Genomic DNA, 14,634 nt, shown 5'->3' with positions numbered 1-14,634 from the left:
TCTGGGCTGGAATTCCAGTGAGAAACCTGCGTCGGGAGCTTCGCCCCTTCGCATCCAGCTGGAATTGCAGCACTGCAGCCAGAAAGGCAGCGACTCGCCAGGGCACCAAGAATTCAGCTGCGATTTCACCACCCAGGGAGAGAATCCGCCTGCCAGGATCCCAGGGAAAGCATTGCCAGACTGGACCCAGTGCTAGATTGCAAGGCTGGTGTGGAGATGGGGGGGTAGGGTCACTAATTAAAGCTCCCTGGGGACCTCCCTGCAGCATTTCCAAATTGAATGGGGGGGTTTTTCTTGCAAGTTTCCAAAATTTTCCCCAAATTGAATTGCAGGTGGAAAAGCCAAATATTTTGCAGCCAAATGGACAGCCCCAGTGCTGCACTTTCCAGCTCTGCCTCTGCTTGGCCCCGTGACTGGAAGGGATGTTGGAAGAAAGGGAATAGCGAGCTGTCCCAAGGTGGGGGTGGCTCTGATCTGCCAGAGGCAGGCAATCAAAGCGCCTGTTTTGGGTGCTGGCCTTGTTCGTGATAGGGAAGGAACAAGACCAGCCAAAGGAACAGCTCAGGGGACAAAGCCAGATGCAGGCCCTGTTTAAAAGGAGAAGAGGAGCCAGCAGCAAATTGGGAGCTGGGGCACAGCAACCTTGAGGCTGCTGGGCACTGCCCTATGGGGCCTTGCAGTGGGTACCACCCCTTGCCCATGCCAGCAGCACATCCAGGCCCCTCCATATAGATGCAACTCATCCCGGACGTTGCAGAAACCCCTGTCCAACCACTCAGCTAGTCGCAACTGAGACAGGGAAGGACGGCAGAGAGGGTGACATCCGCCTCCTGCCACCCACTGTGGCTTGCCAGGGCAGTGCTGAGCTGCGGGGAAGAGCCCTAGAGAAAGCACCTCAGAGGGAAGTGATAGGCAGCGTGTTAAAAAGGCATGAATCGCATTTATTTCAAATCAATGGAGGAGCCCCCCTGAGGGATCACTAGTACAAGCAGGCGCCCTGTGGCGCGGGTGGGGTGCGGCGGGCAGGGGGATGGGGGGTTCTTCTTTCTTCCTTTCTTTCTTCTTCTTTTCTTTTTTTTCCAGAGTTGCAAGATGAGACGAGCTGAGGAGGACGAGACTCTTTAGCCCCCGGGGAGCCCAGCAGTAAAGGGGCAGGCCAGGACAGCAGCTCGGCTTGGGGGAGGCCGGCCAGCTACGGGCTACGGGAGCAGAGAGGACACAAGGAAGAAGGTTAACAGCAGTGAACGTCCCTTCAACGTGTAGTCCTGGCTCCTGGCCATGCACCTAGGAGGTCTCCCATCCAAAAAGCAGTCTAGCCTGAACCTGTTGAGCTACAGGAGCGGGCAGGCTCTCAGCCAAAGGGCTATGGGAGCTCTTGGCTCTTGCTGATGCCCATGCCCCCAATCCCACTGGGGGGCTGTGCCTGCCCTGCCCTGCTGGACTCACCTCTCCTTGTGATCTCTGATCTCCTCGGCAGCGGGGGCTTTCTCCTTCCCCTCGGGCTTGGCCTCCCGGGCGTCGGGGCCGTCGGCGGTGTCGCTGTTCTTTCCCTTCTCACCCTCAGGGGCACTGGGCTTCTGCTCATCCTTGGGGGCTTCCTCGTTCTCCACCTTCTTGTCTCCCTCGGGGCCCTCCGCCTCCTTGGAGCGTTTGGGGGAGTCCTGCAGCGGGGCAGCCGGCCGCTAGCACTCCCCTGACCCGTAACCCACCCCCCACCTCCCCTTCTCTCCCCTCACCTCCAGGGCATCCTCTGCTTTCCGCTTGATCCCGGCCTTCTCGTTCTTCTCCTTGGACTGCTCGTCGATCACCAGCTTGCCCTCCTCATCGCTGCTGCCCTCCGCATTGCCCTTCTTCTCACCATCGCCCTCCGGCTCTCGCTCCGGCTCAGCATCCCCGGAGCAGCTCTTCTTCTGGGTTGGCTGCAGAGGAGTGGAGACAAGGAAAAGGAAGGTCAGCAGGGGTGGAAGGAAGGAAGCAAAGAGAAAGGGGGGTTATTGCCAGGGGCTGGGAGGTCGAGATGTTGCTCTGGGGCCCTCTACCTCGGCCCCGGACCCTGTCAGTATCTGGGGGTTAGGGGTGGCTGCTTCCGCTGATGCTTGGCCTTTGCTTGCAAAGCAGCTGGAAGTTCCTCAACAGGCTCTCGACAGGTCTAAATGCCCACGTAGTTCACGGGATGCAATGGGGAGTTAGAGTTAAGGTAGCTAGGAGTGGGGTAGCTGCAGGGGGGATTTCTTGAAGAAGGGCTAAGGCTGCCCTGGGGGCAGAACCATGTGCACACCTGGTAGCCCGAGGCTTTGACGGTGGGGTTGTTCTCAATCTCCCAGAGGCCTTCACTGAACCCTTTCCGCTTGTTGGGCTTCCCAAACTTCTCCTTGCACTCCTCGTAGGGGAACAGGTCCTTGGGGCCCAGGAATGCTCTGCAAGAGGGAACAGGAGGTGAGGCCCATGGCCAGAACAGGGCGCAGAGGGGGAAACTGAGGCAGGCCAGGTAGAAGCAAGGGGCATCTCAGGGGCCCCTACACCCCCATAAGGGGGCTCCCATGGAAGAAGCCTCACTCTTTGTTCAGATCCTATGCGGGCTGTAACCCCAACCCTGGGACCAGTGTTGACCCCACCCCAAGGTGCGCGGTCAACACTGCGCGGTCATAGGCTCCCTCCCCCATGCACATCCACGTGTGTTACACGGGCATGCGGGTACACTCCCTTTCCCTTCCAGACATGTGCACACAAGTGCTCCCCTCCCGCTTTGTGTGCACAAAGGCATGTTCCCACCCTGACACACATAGGTGTACATGTGTTACACGGGCACATGCACATGTTACTGGTGCACACAGCTTCACCTCCCCCCCCCCACATTATATACACACACACACACACACACACACACACACACACACACACACACACACACACCCCTCCCATGTGTGGCCCCTACTCACGTTTCATGGGTCCCAAAGAAAAAGACTTGGTATTTATTGGAGGAGGATTTCACGGCAGCTTCCGGCATCTCATCGATCTGGTGGGGGAGGGATAGAAAGTGTTGGGTGCAGGGAGGGTCAAAAAGGAGAAAGCCTTATTGCCCCCAACAACCCTCCGTCTTCCCCCAGAGCATAGTCCCAGACCTAACCATGGGCATGGGGTGACATGCCAGGCAAACCTGCTTTGGAGGACCAGGCTACAGACCCTGCCATCCCAGAATGCACTGCCTCGATCGCTGCCAGGGGGTCCCAGCTTGCATGTCCCGCCAGGCTGCATGTCCCCACTGAGGCATGATGGGATAACTGCACACGAAGGATAGCAGCAAGGTACCAGGCACTGTACAAATGCAGCACCCGAAGGACAGTCCCTTCCCCACCGGGTCTGGGATGAGGGGAAAAGGGAAGCTGTGCTGGAAACCTTCTAGCAGCTACTGCCCAATACAGGATCCCCCGCTCCTGACGGGTGTGCAGAGCTGGGCACTGCACCCCCCATTTGCATGGCTGTCTGCACCCATGCAAAGGGGGATGTGAAGAAGGGAGTGCTGAAGCAAGAGCATTGGCACTTCGCTAGTGCCAAACACTTCCAGCCGGCAGTACTGAGAAGGAAAAAAAGCTGGAGGGGTTGAATAGTTGAATCCCTCTCCACACACAAGCATGCACTCGCATATACACATAACTATGCAGAGCCATGCATGTGTGCACACATGCATGGACACAGGCCCACACACAAGTATGCATATTTGTTGCTCTGGGGCCCTTTACATGTGTGCATGTGCATCACATGCATACATATACCTATGCAGATGCACACGTGTGCACATATGCACTGATACATTCACATGCACACATGTACACACACCACTGCAAATATATGCAGGTACACACACACACACACACAGAAAGTTAGTGCTGGAAGGAACCTCAGGAGGTCACATCTAGTCCAACTCCCTGCTCAAAGTAGGACGAATGGATGTAAACACAAAAATGTGCACATATACGCATGTATGCACATACACACATGCATATGTACACACACATGCACCAGATTGCATTCACACACACACTAGGATGCATGCATGTACACGCACACACCCGGGTGTACACATACACATGTATACACTGGCATGCACACACACATGCATGTACGCACGCGCACACAGCACAAAAGAGTTCCCAGGGCCCGTGGCCATCTTCCTCCACCTCCTGCCGGTCACCATCCCCCCCCGTCACCAGTGAGCTCCCTGGCTCTCCATGATGCCAGCTAAAGACACAGCACCGGGGCCTCGCTCTGCCCCCCACCCCGGACCCTTCTCCAAAGGGACGACCGTGTTTTCCCCCCCGCCCCATTGCAGCGCAAAAGCCCGGCGAGGATTGGCGCGTTCCCAGCCAACCGTAAGCTCTTGTCTAGACCGGCTCAGACAGATTTAGCTCAGTGCATCGCCGGCCCAGCTCGCCCAGGCACTGCTTGCAGGAATGTTGCCCCGTCCAGGCAAGAACCGTGCACCCCGGGAAAGGGGATGGCAAAGCTCGGAGCAGAGCCCCACACCCCTGTTCTCCTGCTCATCCCCCCCTGCAATTTCCACTTCTTTGGTTGCATTGTAATTGCCCATGTGGGCGTGAGCTGCAAGACCCGTGGGCCAGAGGGAGCCTGACACGCCATGGGACCAGCCTCGCTGCAGCCTAGCCCCAAACTGAGGGGGAAGGGGCTGCTTCAGATGCAAGCTCCATGCCAGGTTTCCCCTCCCTGGCCACCGAGTGGAGCAGCTGGAAGTAAAGGCCAGCCAGCCGCACGCTGCCTTGCAACGCCGCCATCTCCCCCTGCCACACAGAGGGAACCCTACAAGAGAGCCATAGGCGAGAGCTGGACCGCTTCCCTGCCTGCCTTGTTCAGCATGAGGAAGACATAAGAACAAGTGCACACATGGGCACACACACACGTGCAGCACATGCACATATGTGCAGCACAGGTGCACACGTGCATGCACGCATGTGCATATGCGTGCACAAGCCCCCTTTGCAGTCAACAGCACATCCGTGCTGCAATCAGTCTGCCCTCCTCCCCATCCAACCACCGTCCCACCCCAGCTGCGCAAGGCAGAGGTGACTGCCCTGCCTATGTCCATGGCCGAGCACACGCGGGCTGGGTCTGTCAGCCGGACCCTGGCTCTGGTGCTCATTGGATTGCATGGGTGGACCCGGCCTCGGTTATCCCCCTTACTCCCCACAGGATGCTTCTGACCAGGGGTTGCAAGCACAGAGTTTGCAAGCAAACCCCCTGGGGGGTGGGGACCAGGGACCAAAACCAGCAGCAGGGGCAAGGGTTACATGCTAAGAAAACTTTGGGGGGTCTGCTCTGCCCCAGCCCTCAGGGACAGAGGATGCACTGGTGGAGGTCTCCTGACCCTGGCGGCGGTACCCAGGATGGCACCAAGGCCGGGCAGGCAGGCCCAGGCTCCCCTCCCCCTTCCCAGCAGCTGGGAACACGACACCATGACACAGAGAAATTCCTCTCCGGCTGCAGAGCCGGGGCCGGGGCTGGGGCTGGGGGGTGCGATACGAACGAACAATGCCGCTTTTCCACTCCAGCGCGGATCAAAGGCTCGGGGGGGCTGGGGGTGGGCAGAGGGAAGGGATAAATCCTCCTTAATCACCCCCATGGCAGCGCCTCCCTCCATCCCCTTGGTGCGTGCAGCAGAAGGGAGCAGGTGGGAGGGGGAAAGAAAGGGTTAATTGTAATCCGACCTAGGTGGGCAAGAGCAAGGGGCAGCAAGGGGCAGGGGGGCTAGTGGTTAGAGGGGGAGGGGGCTGGGAGGCACAGCCTAGGAGGGGAGGGAGCAGGGGGGACTGGATCAAGCAAATGGAGGCAGGAAGTGAAATGCCCCCCCACTTCCCACCAGCCCCTGCCCCAGGGTAACTGCAAGTGTGGATGCTCTTATCCTGGGATAAGGCAGCTAGTGAGGAGTTGGTGTGGGGTTACTGGGGGCAGCTGGGCCGACCCCCCTCTGACTGGCAGAGAGCAGAGACATGCCTGTTCCACAGGCCGGCATGTACACTTGTGCGCGCGCGCGCACACACACACGCAGCATCTGCCCCTCCACCACACATGCCATCTCACCAGGGGCCATGCACCCGCTTCCCATACACCCACAGCAGCCCCCTGCCCAGACATGCACACCCATGTGCACACACACAGCCATTGTGTGCTATGGGGCCTCCACCCTCTTTGGGCCTGGCCCCAGAGATAACCAACGTCTCTCCCGCCCAGCTCCAGCTCTGTGGCTCGCCACCCTGCTGCCTAAGTGCCCTTGACACTGAAAAATTCAGGCCCCATCCAGCCAGGCTGGCCCTTGCATCCCCCCCCCCCCCCCCCATTTTGGTCCCAGGCTCTGGGGACACTGGATAGACGCACAAAGCTTTGCTGCCCAGGAAACACCCCCCCGCCCCCAACACCTGTCCCAAAGGGACCATGCAGCAGCTCTGTGCCAGGGAGAGCTTGGCCCCAGGCGGGCAAGGGGATGGCAAGCCTTTGTGGCAAAGCCTGGGTGCCAGATCCGCTTCTACCCTGAAGACCACCCCCCCCCAGCCCCTCACTGGCCAGGGTCCACCTGAGCAGCAGGGCCGGGCAATACCTCCCTACCCCAGTCCCTGTAGCCCATCTGCCCAGGCACGGGGGCTCTACCTGGGGAGGGAGTAGCACAGGCAGCCCCTGCCCTCGGGGACAAGGGTGCTGTGGGGACACAACCCCAGAGACAGGATCAAGCCAAGTGCCCCCAACCCCATCCTGGCCTGGAGCTAAAGAGAACAAGGCCCCTGTGCCCAAGAAGCAGGGCCCCCCATCTTGCCTCTCTGCCACCTGCAGAAGCAGGTGCCGATGCCCTGGGGGAAGCAAATTCATTCAATTCTCAAACCAGAAGCAATCTCCAAAGCCCCGAACTGCAGCAGGGCTGGAGGGGCTTCTCGGGCACTGGGCTCCACACTCTATCACTGGGTACCCCTGCATGTGGCCGTGCCAATCCTAGATCACGGTTAATCCTGTTTGGGGATGAGGCGGCGGGTCGGACCTGCCAAGGCATCCGGCGCCCTTGGTCTGGCCAGCTCCAGCTGCTTAAACTCCAACAGAGCAGGACCCCAAGTCTGATTGTGCACTGCCTCAGTTTCCCCCCACTGTAAAATGGGCCTTGAGGCTCCCTAGTAGGGGTACCATGAAAGTCAAGTCCCCTTCTCCCTAGCCTGGCACATGCAGCAGCTGGACAGAAACCATCTCCATCGTGTACAACTCCCCGCTCCTCTGCGACCAGCCCCAAATTTCAGCCTGAACTGCAGCTGCCAGCCCCAGACAGAGCAAGACCCAGGGCTCCCTGGGGAGGACTCGGTTTCCCAACGGTTGCGCCTTAAAATAATCCAGAGACCGCTCCCAAGCGCAGATGGGGTAGGAAGCAAACAGAAGCCACCTGCCTCTGGGATACCTGGGGTCTAGCCATGCTCCGCTGCCGACTCTCAGGCCGGCCACGCTCACCACCCCATGTGCCTCAGTCTCCCCAGCGGCCCCTAGAGAGGCAGACAGGAGAGCCCAGGAGCCCTGGGCATTGGGGCACAAGCCATTTCAGGAGAGGCCAACGGGCACAACTGACAGGAAGCAGCTGTGCAAGGGTTTCGCCTCCATGCAGTTGTGGGGGCAGGCACACCTCACAGGGGATCCTGGAGGACCCACTTCCCTGGGCATCAGGGGTACGCAGTATCCGTGTGCCCACAGCGAACCGGGCCAGGTGGGAGCAGATGCGCCAGGCGCCACGTGACCAGGACGCACGGCCTCCTGCCTTGAAACTCGAGGAGGAAGGGAGCAGGTGCCGGGCGCTGGGCTAAGCCGATTAGGGCAGCCAGCGCTGGCAGAGGTTCCCAGGGACACTCAGAGGCCGACAGGGCAGGGAGGGGCAAGGCCCCCAATTCCCCCCCAGCAGCGGGTTTATCCAGCCCCATCCCACAGTCTCCAGCTCAAGCCCCTCCCTGCAAAGCCAGGGAGGTGGAGGAGGACGAGCAAAAGGGGGAAACTGAGGCACAGAGCTGACTTTTGTGACTTTGCCAAGGAAGTAGAGGCAGGGCCGGGCATGAGCCCATACCCAGGGGATGGGATCCGGCCCAGCTCCAGCCAGGAGGGAGTAGGGCGAGTCCTTGGCCCCTGTGCCAGCTCGGTGCTGCCCCCGCACGGCCCCTGCCAACCCTGACCTCTCCCAGCCTTGTCCCCAGCTCTGCCCCCCCAGGAGGCTCGGTGGGTGGAGAAGCCCTGTTAAACCCAACACAGGCAGAAAGGTGGGGGGCCTTGCTTGGCAACAGAGAAACCCCCCTCTGCTACTGCCTGCGCCCCCCCCCCCCCAAGGGGCAGCCCAGGCTGGCTGAGCCGGCAGGAAACGCTGCACGGGAGCGGGAGCCAGGCCAAGGCCGCCCCAGCGCCTGCCCGGCCTCCTTCCGCCCGCCTGTGACTCAGCGCGGGGAGGGCCGTGACTCAGAGCCCAGCAGGCCAGTGCAGCTCCTGAGCAGAACGAGGCGCCGCAGGAGCGCCAGGAGGGCCCCAGGGTGCTGTGCCCCTGCCCTGTGCGATGCAAAGCTCACAGCCTCCCCAGGAACAGGGGTGTGCAAAGGGGGAAACTGAGGCAGAGGTGGGTGGAGCTCCTTGAAGCACTAGGGAGGAAGAGGAGAAGCACGGGGCCGGACTCAGGAGTCCGGGGGTCCTCCAGCAGCTCCTCCACGCTCGGGATAGATATTTTTGTACAGCGCCAAGCGCAAAGGCACCAGCTGGAACTAGGACCCACAGCAAACACTGCAGGCACACGCTGCTGCTTCCTCAAGAGATCATTGCCACTGCTCACCTGTTTGTGTCCTGGGCCTCATACTGCCCCCAGCCTGGGGAATTCGCCCACTGCACAGGGCATGGGTGCTGCTTCATGCTGAACATTGGATTTGACCCATGGCCCCAAAGTCCCAATTCAGAGGGGTCCACCCCACCTGGACTGGCTTCCCAATGCCGTCTGCAGCCCCTCCAGCTAGCCAGAAAGTCTGTCCTCCTCTCCAGCCTCAGTTTCCCCTGCTGCAGCTGGAGCCCATTGCTTGGGCTTTTCCCTGTGGCTGCAGGGGATAGGCCTACATCTCCCTCCTCTCTGCAACTGCCCTTTGGGGACTTGAAGACTGATCAAAGCCCACCCCCTCTGGCCTTCTATTCCTCATTCTGGTTTTTCCAGGATTTCCGTTGTCCGGCCAGGCCTCCCTGCAGCTGCCGGCCTCAGCATGGGTCTGGCTTGCCCCACATGCCCAGGGCTGGGTGCTTTGCAAACCCCGCACCTGCCTGGGGGAACGGCAGAGACTGGATCCCGGACCAAGAAGCCTGGACCTACCTCCCCGGGGGCACCTCCCCGACAGAGGTGGGTCAAGTGTCCAGACCCTAGCATCTGGCAGGGGCATCCATGCAGGCTGCATCTACCTGCCCAGGGCTTGGCCCGATAAACTGAGGCCAAAAACTGTTTGTTCTCACCAGCCCCAAGGCCGAGAGACGGGGCCTTGTCCTCCTTCTGGACTGACCCAAAGGCAGCTGCAGAGCCCCAGCATCCTGCACAACCTGCTAGGCCACGCAGCCCCCAGATGGAAGCTCCTTTGTGCAGCAGGGGCCTGAGCCTGGCTGAGGCCCACATGAGCACCAGGACCCTGGGGTGCTGGCAAGGAGCAACCAAGCAGCAGGGACTTTGCCCAGGCGGGGCCCCAGCTGGAGACCCAAGGGGGGGCCCAGGCAGCTTTCTCCCCAGGGGTCATGGCAGCCTCGGGAGGGGGGCAAAGTCCTCACACCCAAGCATGTACAGCCATGCATACACCAGCCAGCTCCTGCTGCAGCCCCCAGGGCAGGCACAGGTGTCCCCCCAGGGCCTGGATGGCTCCAGGCCGCACCACCCCAGGGCTGTTGGGGGAGGGAAGTGAACACCCAAACTGGACCCTGCCCCTGATGCCGGACTTTGCACCAACCTGGAGACTCTGCCCCCTACTCCATAGGCAGTTGGGCTGGACTGGGGGAATTGATGCCTGCCTTGAGCCTGGGTTTGGCGCCTGGCTCTGCCACTGATTCCTTGAGGGACCATGGGCAAGTCCCCCCACCCAGCCCCAACTGCACCAGGAGGCACGTGGGCACCAAGCTGGGACTGGAGGGGCTGCCTGGCACCATGCTGGGGCTGGCAGGGCCCAGCACATTGCACCTGGCCTCCAGTTTCATAGGGGAGAGGGAAAACAATCCCCCCGAGCATCAAGAGCCCTGCTTTCCTCAGTGCCCACTCCCCAGAGAGGTGCAACACGCTGCAGCAACAGGGTCACTTGGATATTGCCCCCCAGGAAATTTGGGCCCCCCCATCCCCCCACCTTTGCAGGCCCCTACGGAGAGCACAGGGCATCCCCCCACCCCATGCAGACCCTGATGCCAGCACAGGGCAGGGGAACAGTCTCCGGGCCTAGGGGAGCTGCAGGGCCGGGGGCTTTTGCCCAGGCAGGGGGAGCTTCAGCGCTTTCCCGGCCGCGCCAGAAAGACGCGGGCAGGCAGGGAGGGAGGGAAGCCCGCTGGCACCTGGGAGCCAAGCTGCAGATCCTCCCCTTCCCCCTCCCCTTCGCCGCCAAAACCCTATAAACCAAACAAAAGTGATTCAAACCCGGGAAGAGAAGGGGTGGGGAGGGGGGCCGGGGAGGTGCACAACCACCTCCAGGATTCCCGGACAGGCAGGGCCCTTTGCAATCCTCCTTCTCCTTCGCCATCACTTTCCTTTGCAGCCCCGGGGGGAGGCCGGGGGGGGGAAGGGAGCATGGAGAAGGGTGGGGGGATTGAAACACTCCAAGGAAATTTTAAACTGCATCATCAACCGCTTAAAAATAACCAGCAATGTCGCCATCGCCCGTCTCCCGCCCAGGTCTTAAAGTGCCAGCCTGGGTGGCAGCGGAAGGGAGGACAAGGCCCCCCCAGGGTCCCTCCCAGACCCCCCAATCCTGCCCCCCAGGATGCCGGTTTGTGTCCGAATGCAGGCCAGGGCCGGATCACGCTACAAGGACACAGGGCAGGTCCCCAGTGCCAGCTGGTGCCAGGGCCCAGCCCCCCCCAGCCTTTGTGCAGCCACGTCGGGGCCCTGATTCTGCGCAGCATGGGGGCTATCCTGAGCCCTGGCCACCCCAGGCCTGGCTGGGCTCCAGGCTCGTTATTCAGTAACAAGCCGTCGGGTGCGTTTCCCCAGAGCCACCACAAGCAGCGGGGGGGGCCATGGACTTGGCGGGCGTGACGCGGTGCTCGCGCCCATCTCGCACACGCGCGAGCCCGGCCCCGCATGTCGGCACCTGCTCCCCTTCCCCCACAGTCATCCCCAGGGCTGGCACAGCCCCCCACAGCTAGCCCAGCACCCCAGGAGGGTGGGCCCCATAGGAGACGGGTGCCCCCCACCGGCCCTGCCAAGAGGAGCCTGGGCAGATGGGCACCCCCATGCAGGGCTGTTCCTGCAACCAGGGCCCAGCCTAGAGCGAGGTCCGGGGACAAAAACCAGGGGAAATCAGGAAGAGGGGGTTGGGGGGGAGCCTTAGGGCCAGGGCTTTCACTTGGGGGAGGGCAATCAGGAGGCAGGAGAGGGCCCTCCGGCCCCCAAAGCCGCCGGTCCCAGCTGCGGGACTCAGCAGCCGGCCCACGTGCTCGCACCAAGCTTGCAACAAAGCAGTTACCTGGGATCCCCTCGCTCTACTTTGCAGACAGACCGCCCCCCAGTACCAATGACACCAAAACAGGAGGGTCCCACGGGGAATCCCTCGCTCCCCCCAGCCTCTGTGCTTCCTCAGCAGGGAAAAGCCCTGGGAGCCCCCGAGAGGATGGGCCAAGACCCTCCACTTTGCAGAGAAGCCCCCCAAGAAAGAAACCAGGGCCATAAGCCTCTTTGGTACAGAGCTGCTGCAGGGGGGGCAAGCTGGCCTGGCCATGAGGGAGGGGCAGAAATGGTATCTGAGCATCCTAGGAAGTGCCCCCAAGGGTGGGGGTCCACAAGAAGCAACAGGGCCTTGTCCCTGAAGAGGGGGGATGGTCCTGCCTGCCTCCTCCCTGCTCCCTCAAGCCCCCCAGGGCCAAGCCTTTTGTTCCAGGCAGATGCATGGGGTGCAACCCCCCTCTGCCAGCCCATGCAGCCCCTCAGCTCAGCTGCAACCCAGGCCTGTGCCCCGACACCGGGAGGCTTCTCCCCTTGGAGGCTCTCTTTGCACCCATGGGCCCTATAAAACTCAGGTAGCAAGCTGCAAGGAGATGCCAGGGTGCAAATCTGGAGAGGCAGCCCTCCCAGGCTTGCCTCTGTTCTCTTGCCCCCCCGACCTTTGAATCTAGCAAATCCCCACCTGGGGGGGGCAACTGCAAGGAGATGCCAGGGTGCAAATATGATGGGGCAGCCCCCCTCGCCCCTTCCCCAGACTTGCCTCTGCTCTCTTTATCCCCAAATCTAGCAAAACCCCAGCTCGCGGGGCCCACTGCAAGGAGATGCCAGGGTGCAAATCTGGAGGAACAGCCCTCACAGGTTTGCTTCTTCTCTCTTTATCCCCCCAAACTAGCAAATTCCCAGCTCAGGGGGCACCTCCAAGGGGATACCAGGGTACAGTATATTATAGGGCAGTGCCCCCCAGACTTGCCTCTGCTCTTTGCCTCCTGAATCTAACAAATCCCCAGCTGGAGAGGGGGCGATGCTAGGGTGCAAATCTGGAGGGGCAGCCCACCCCCAACACATTCCCAGCTCGGGGGGCAACTCCAAGGGGCTGCCAGGGTGCAAATCTGGAGGGGCAGCCCCCCCCAGGCAAATCCCCAGCTTGGAGGGCAACTGCAAGGGGATGCCAGGGTGCAGATCTGGAGGGGCAGCCCCCCAGCCTTACTTCTGTTCTCTTTGCCCCCCCCCAGTCTAGCACATCCTCAGCTTGGGGAGGGGGAGCAACTCCAAGGAGCTGCCAGGGTGCAAATACAATGGGGAAGCCACCCCCCACCCCCCGAGCACGGGGAGGCCCCCCAGCGTGGTCACGGCCCGAGGGGGGGGCCGCCCCGGCTTAACGCGCGTTATGTAACGTGTGTGCGCTCCGCGCGGCGCGCGCCCCCCGCGCTCCTTACCCGGGCGGGCCAGTGCGGGTAGCCCTTCATCTTGGCGAACACCAGGTCCCCGCACTTGTACTCCCGCTGCCTGTTGGAGCGGGACATGGTGCCCCCGGCCCTCCCGAGCGCTGGGTGGGGGCGGCGTGCGGCCGCGGCCCTCGGTGCTAGCAGCGCGGGAGCTCCAGGGAGGTGGGAGAGTGCCCCATGCAGTTGTTTGTGTTTGAAATTCAATTGCTCCCTCCCTCTCCCGGTGGAGCCGATCGGCGCTCGATTGCTCGGGCCTGCCCCTTGCACACGCGCGCGCACACACACACACACGCGCGCGCGCGCACATGCATGCATGCACACCCACTGTGCATGCGTGCGCCCCGCAGGCTGGGAGCGCCCTGGAGGGGGGCCCGGCTTGGCAAATAGGGGCTGGGGGGCACAGGACGAGCTGGGGCTTGGAGGGGTCTGGTTGCAGGGGGTGAAAAAGGGCGGCTTGCAGGGGGTCCGGGAGCAAAAAAAATGAAAATAAAAAGGAAAGGTCAGTTGGGGGTCTGCTTGGAGAAAAAAAAAAAGTCGTTTGGAGAGGGTCTGGTTGCCCCCCCAAAAGTGGGGGTCATTTGGAGGGGTCTGGTTGCAAAAACAAGGGTTGCTTGGAGGGGCTCTGGTTGCAAAAAAAGAAGCGTCACTCGGGGGCTGGTTGGAAAAAAAAAAAAAAGGTTGCCACCAAGTGAAACCTTTCTATCCAAACCTGTCATCACTTATAATTATTAGGACTGTAATTAAGGCTATTTGGGACCCCCCAGGCCTGTGAGAGTAGAGACCCTCATCCCTAAAAAGCTGCAGTTGTCTCCAGTGACTTTTGCGGGGAGAATACAGGTGAAAATGGGGGAGGATCCGATCTGCTGCTTCCTTTTCCTCAAGCTACAGAGACATTCGCAATACCACAAGAGGTCAGTTTGGGGCTGGGAGGACAAACCGCCCAGCTCCGGAGAGGCAAGAGCTTGCTCCATCAGATGTTACAAAACTACAGGCAGCTCTGATTCAGTTAGTCTATAAGGCGCATCCCTGTCCTGCCTTGGTCCTGTCTCCGGACTAACTGGGTGGCCTACCCACATCTCCTAGCAGCTTCATGACCCCTATGGATCGAGGAGAGAGGGGGTGAGGCTGGCAGCTAAAATGGTCCTGAAACAGCCAAAGAAAAGCAGGTCGGAGCAGAGCCAAGCAGCAGATGGGCCAAAAGCTTGTGTCAAACTCCATCGGCAAACGAAAATAGGATACGAGAGACATAACCCAGCAGATTCAAGAGAGTTGATGTTGGCTTCTCTCGGGTCCTGCTTGTAGGGAATGTTATGCAACTTTGGGCTCCATCTGTTACTTCACTCTGCTGCACCTTCTCTCCTGGAGACTCCAGGAAGGGCCATGTGATGCCTGAAAATTGGTCTTTGTCTATCCCAACCACATGCAGTTGGTCCAATAAAAGATCATCCCCTCTAAAATTCTGCCTATCTTTCCTAGGCCATCATGGCTACAAAATCATTTCAGAGAAGGGAA

General features: G+C 60.8%; 1 protein-coding gene across 1 annotated transcript; it reads right to left on the bottom strand.

The window, feature by feature from the left end:
* Positions 1 to 920: 920 nt before the first annotated feature.
* HDGF (heparin binding growth factor) lies at positions 921 to 13,350 on the bottom strand. The gene is made up of 6 exons (XM_090052190.1): positions 13,114 to 13,350; positions 2,940 to 3,016; positions 2,279 to 2,417; positions 1,737 to 1,919; positions 1,447 to 1,661; positions 921 to 1,199 (listed from the first exon to the last, which is right to left on the bottom strand). The coding sequence occupies exons 1-6, from the start codon at positions 13,198 to 13,200 to the stop codon at positions 1,193 to 1,195; spliced, it is 708 nt and encodes a 235-aa protein (XP_089908316.1). The 5' UTR covers positions 13,201 to 13,350; the 3' UTR covers positions 921 to 1,192.
* Between the last annotated feature and the right edge of the window lie 1,284 nt (positions 13,351 to 14,634).

Source organism: Crocodylus siamensis, chromosome 6 (genome assembly GCF_052110815.1).
Source record: "Crocodylus siamensis isolate JL-2025a chromosome 6, ASM5211081v1, whole genome shotgun sequence".
Classification (NCBI taxonomy): domain Eukaryota; kingdom Metazoa; phylum Chordata; order Crocodylia; family Crocodylidae; genus Crocodylus; species Crocodylus siamensis.
The sequence above is the reverse complement of the archived record's forward strand: the minus strand, read 5'-3'. Positions and strand labels throughout refer to the sequence as shown.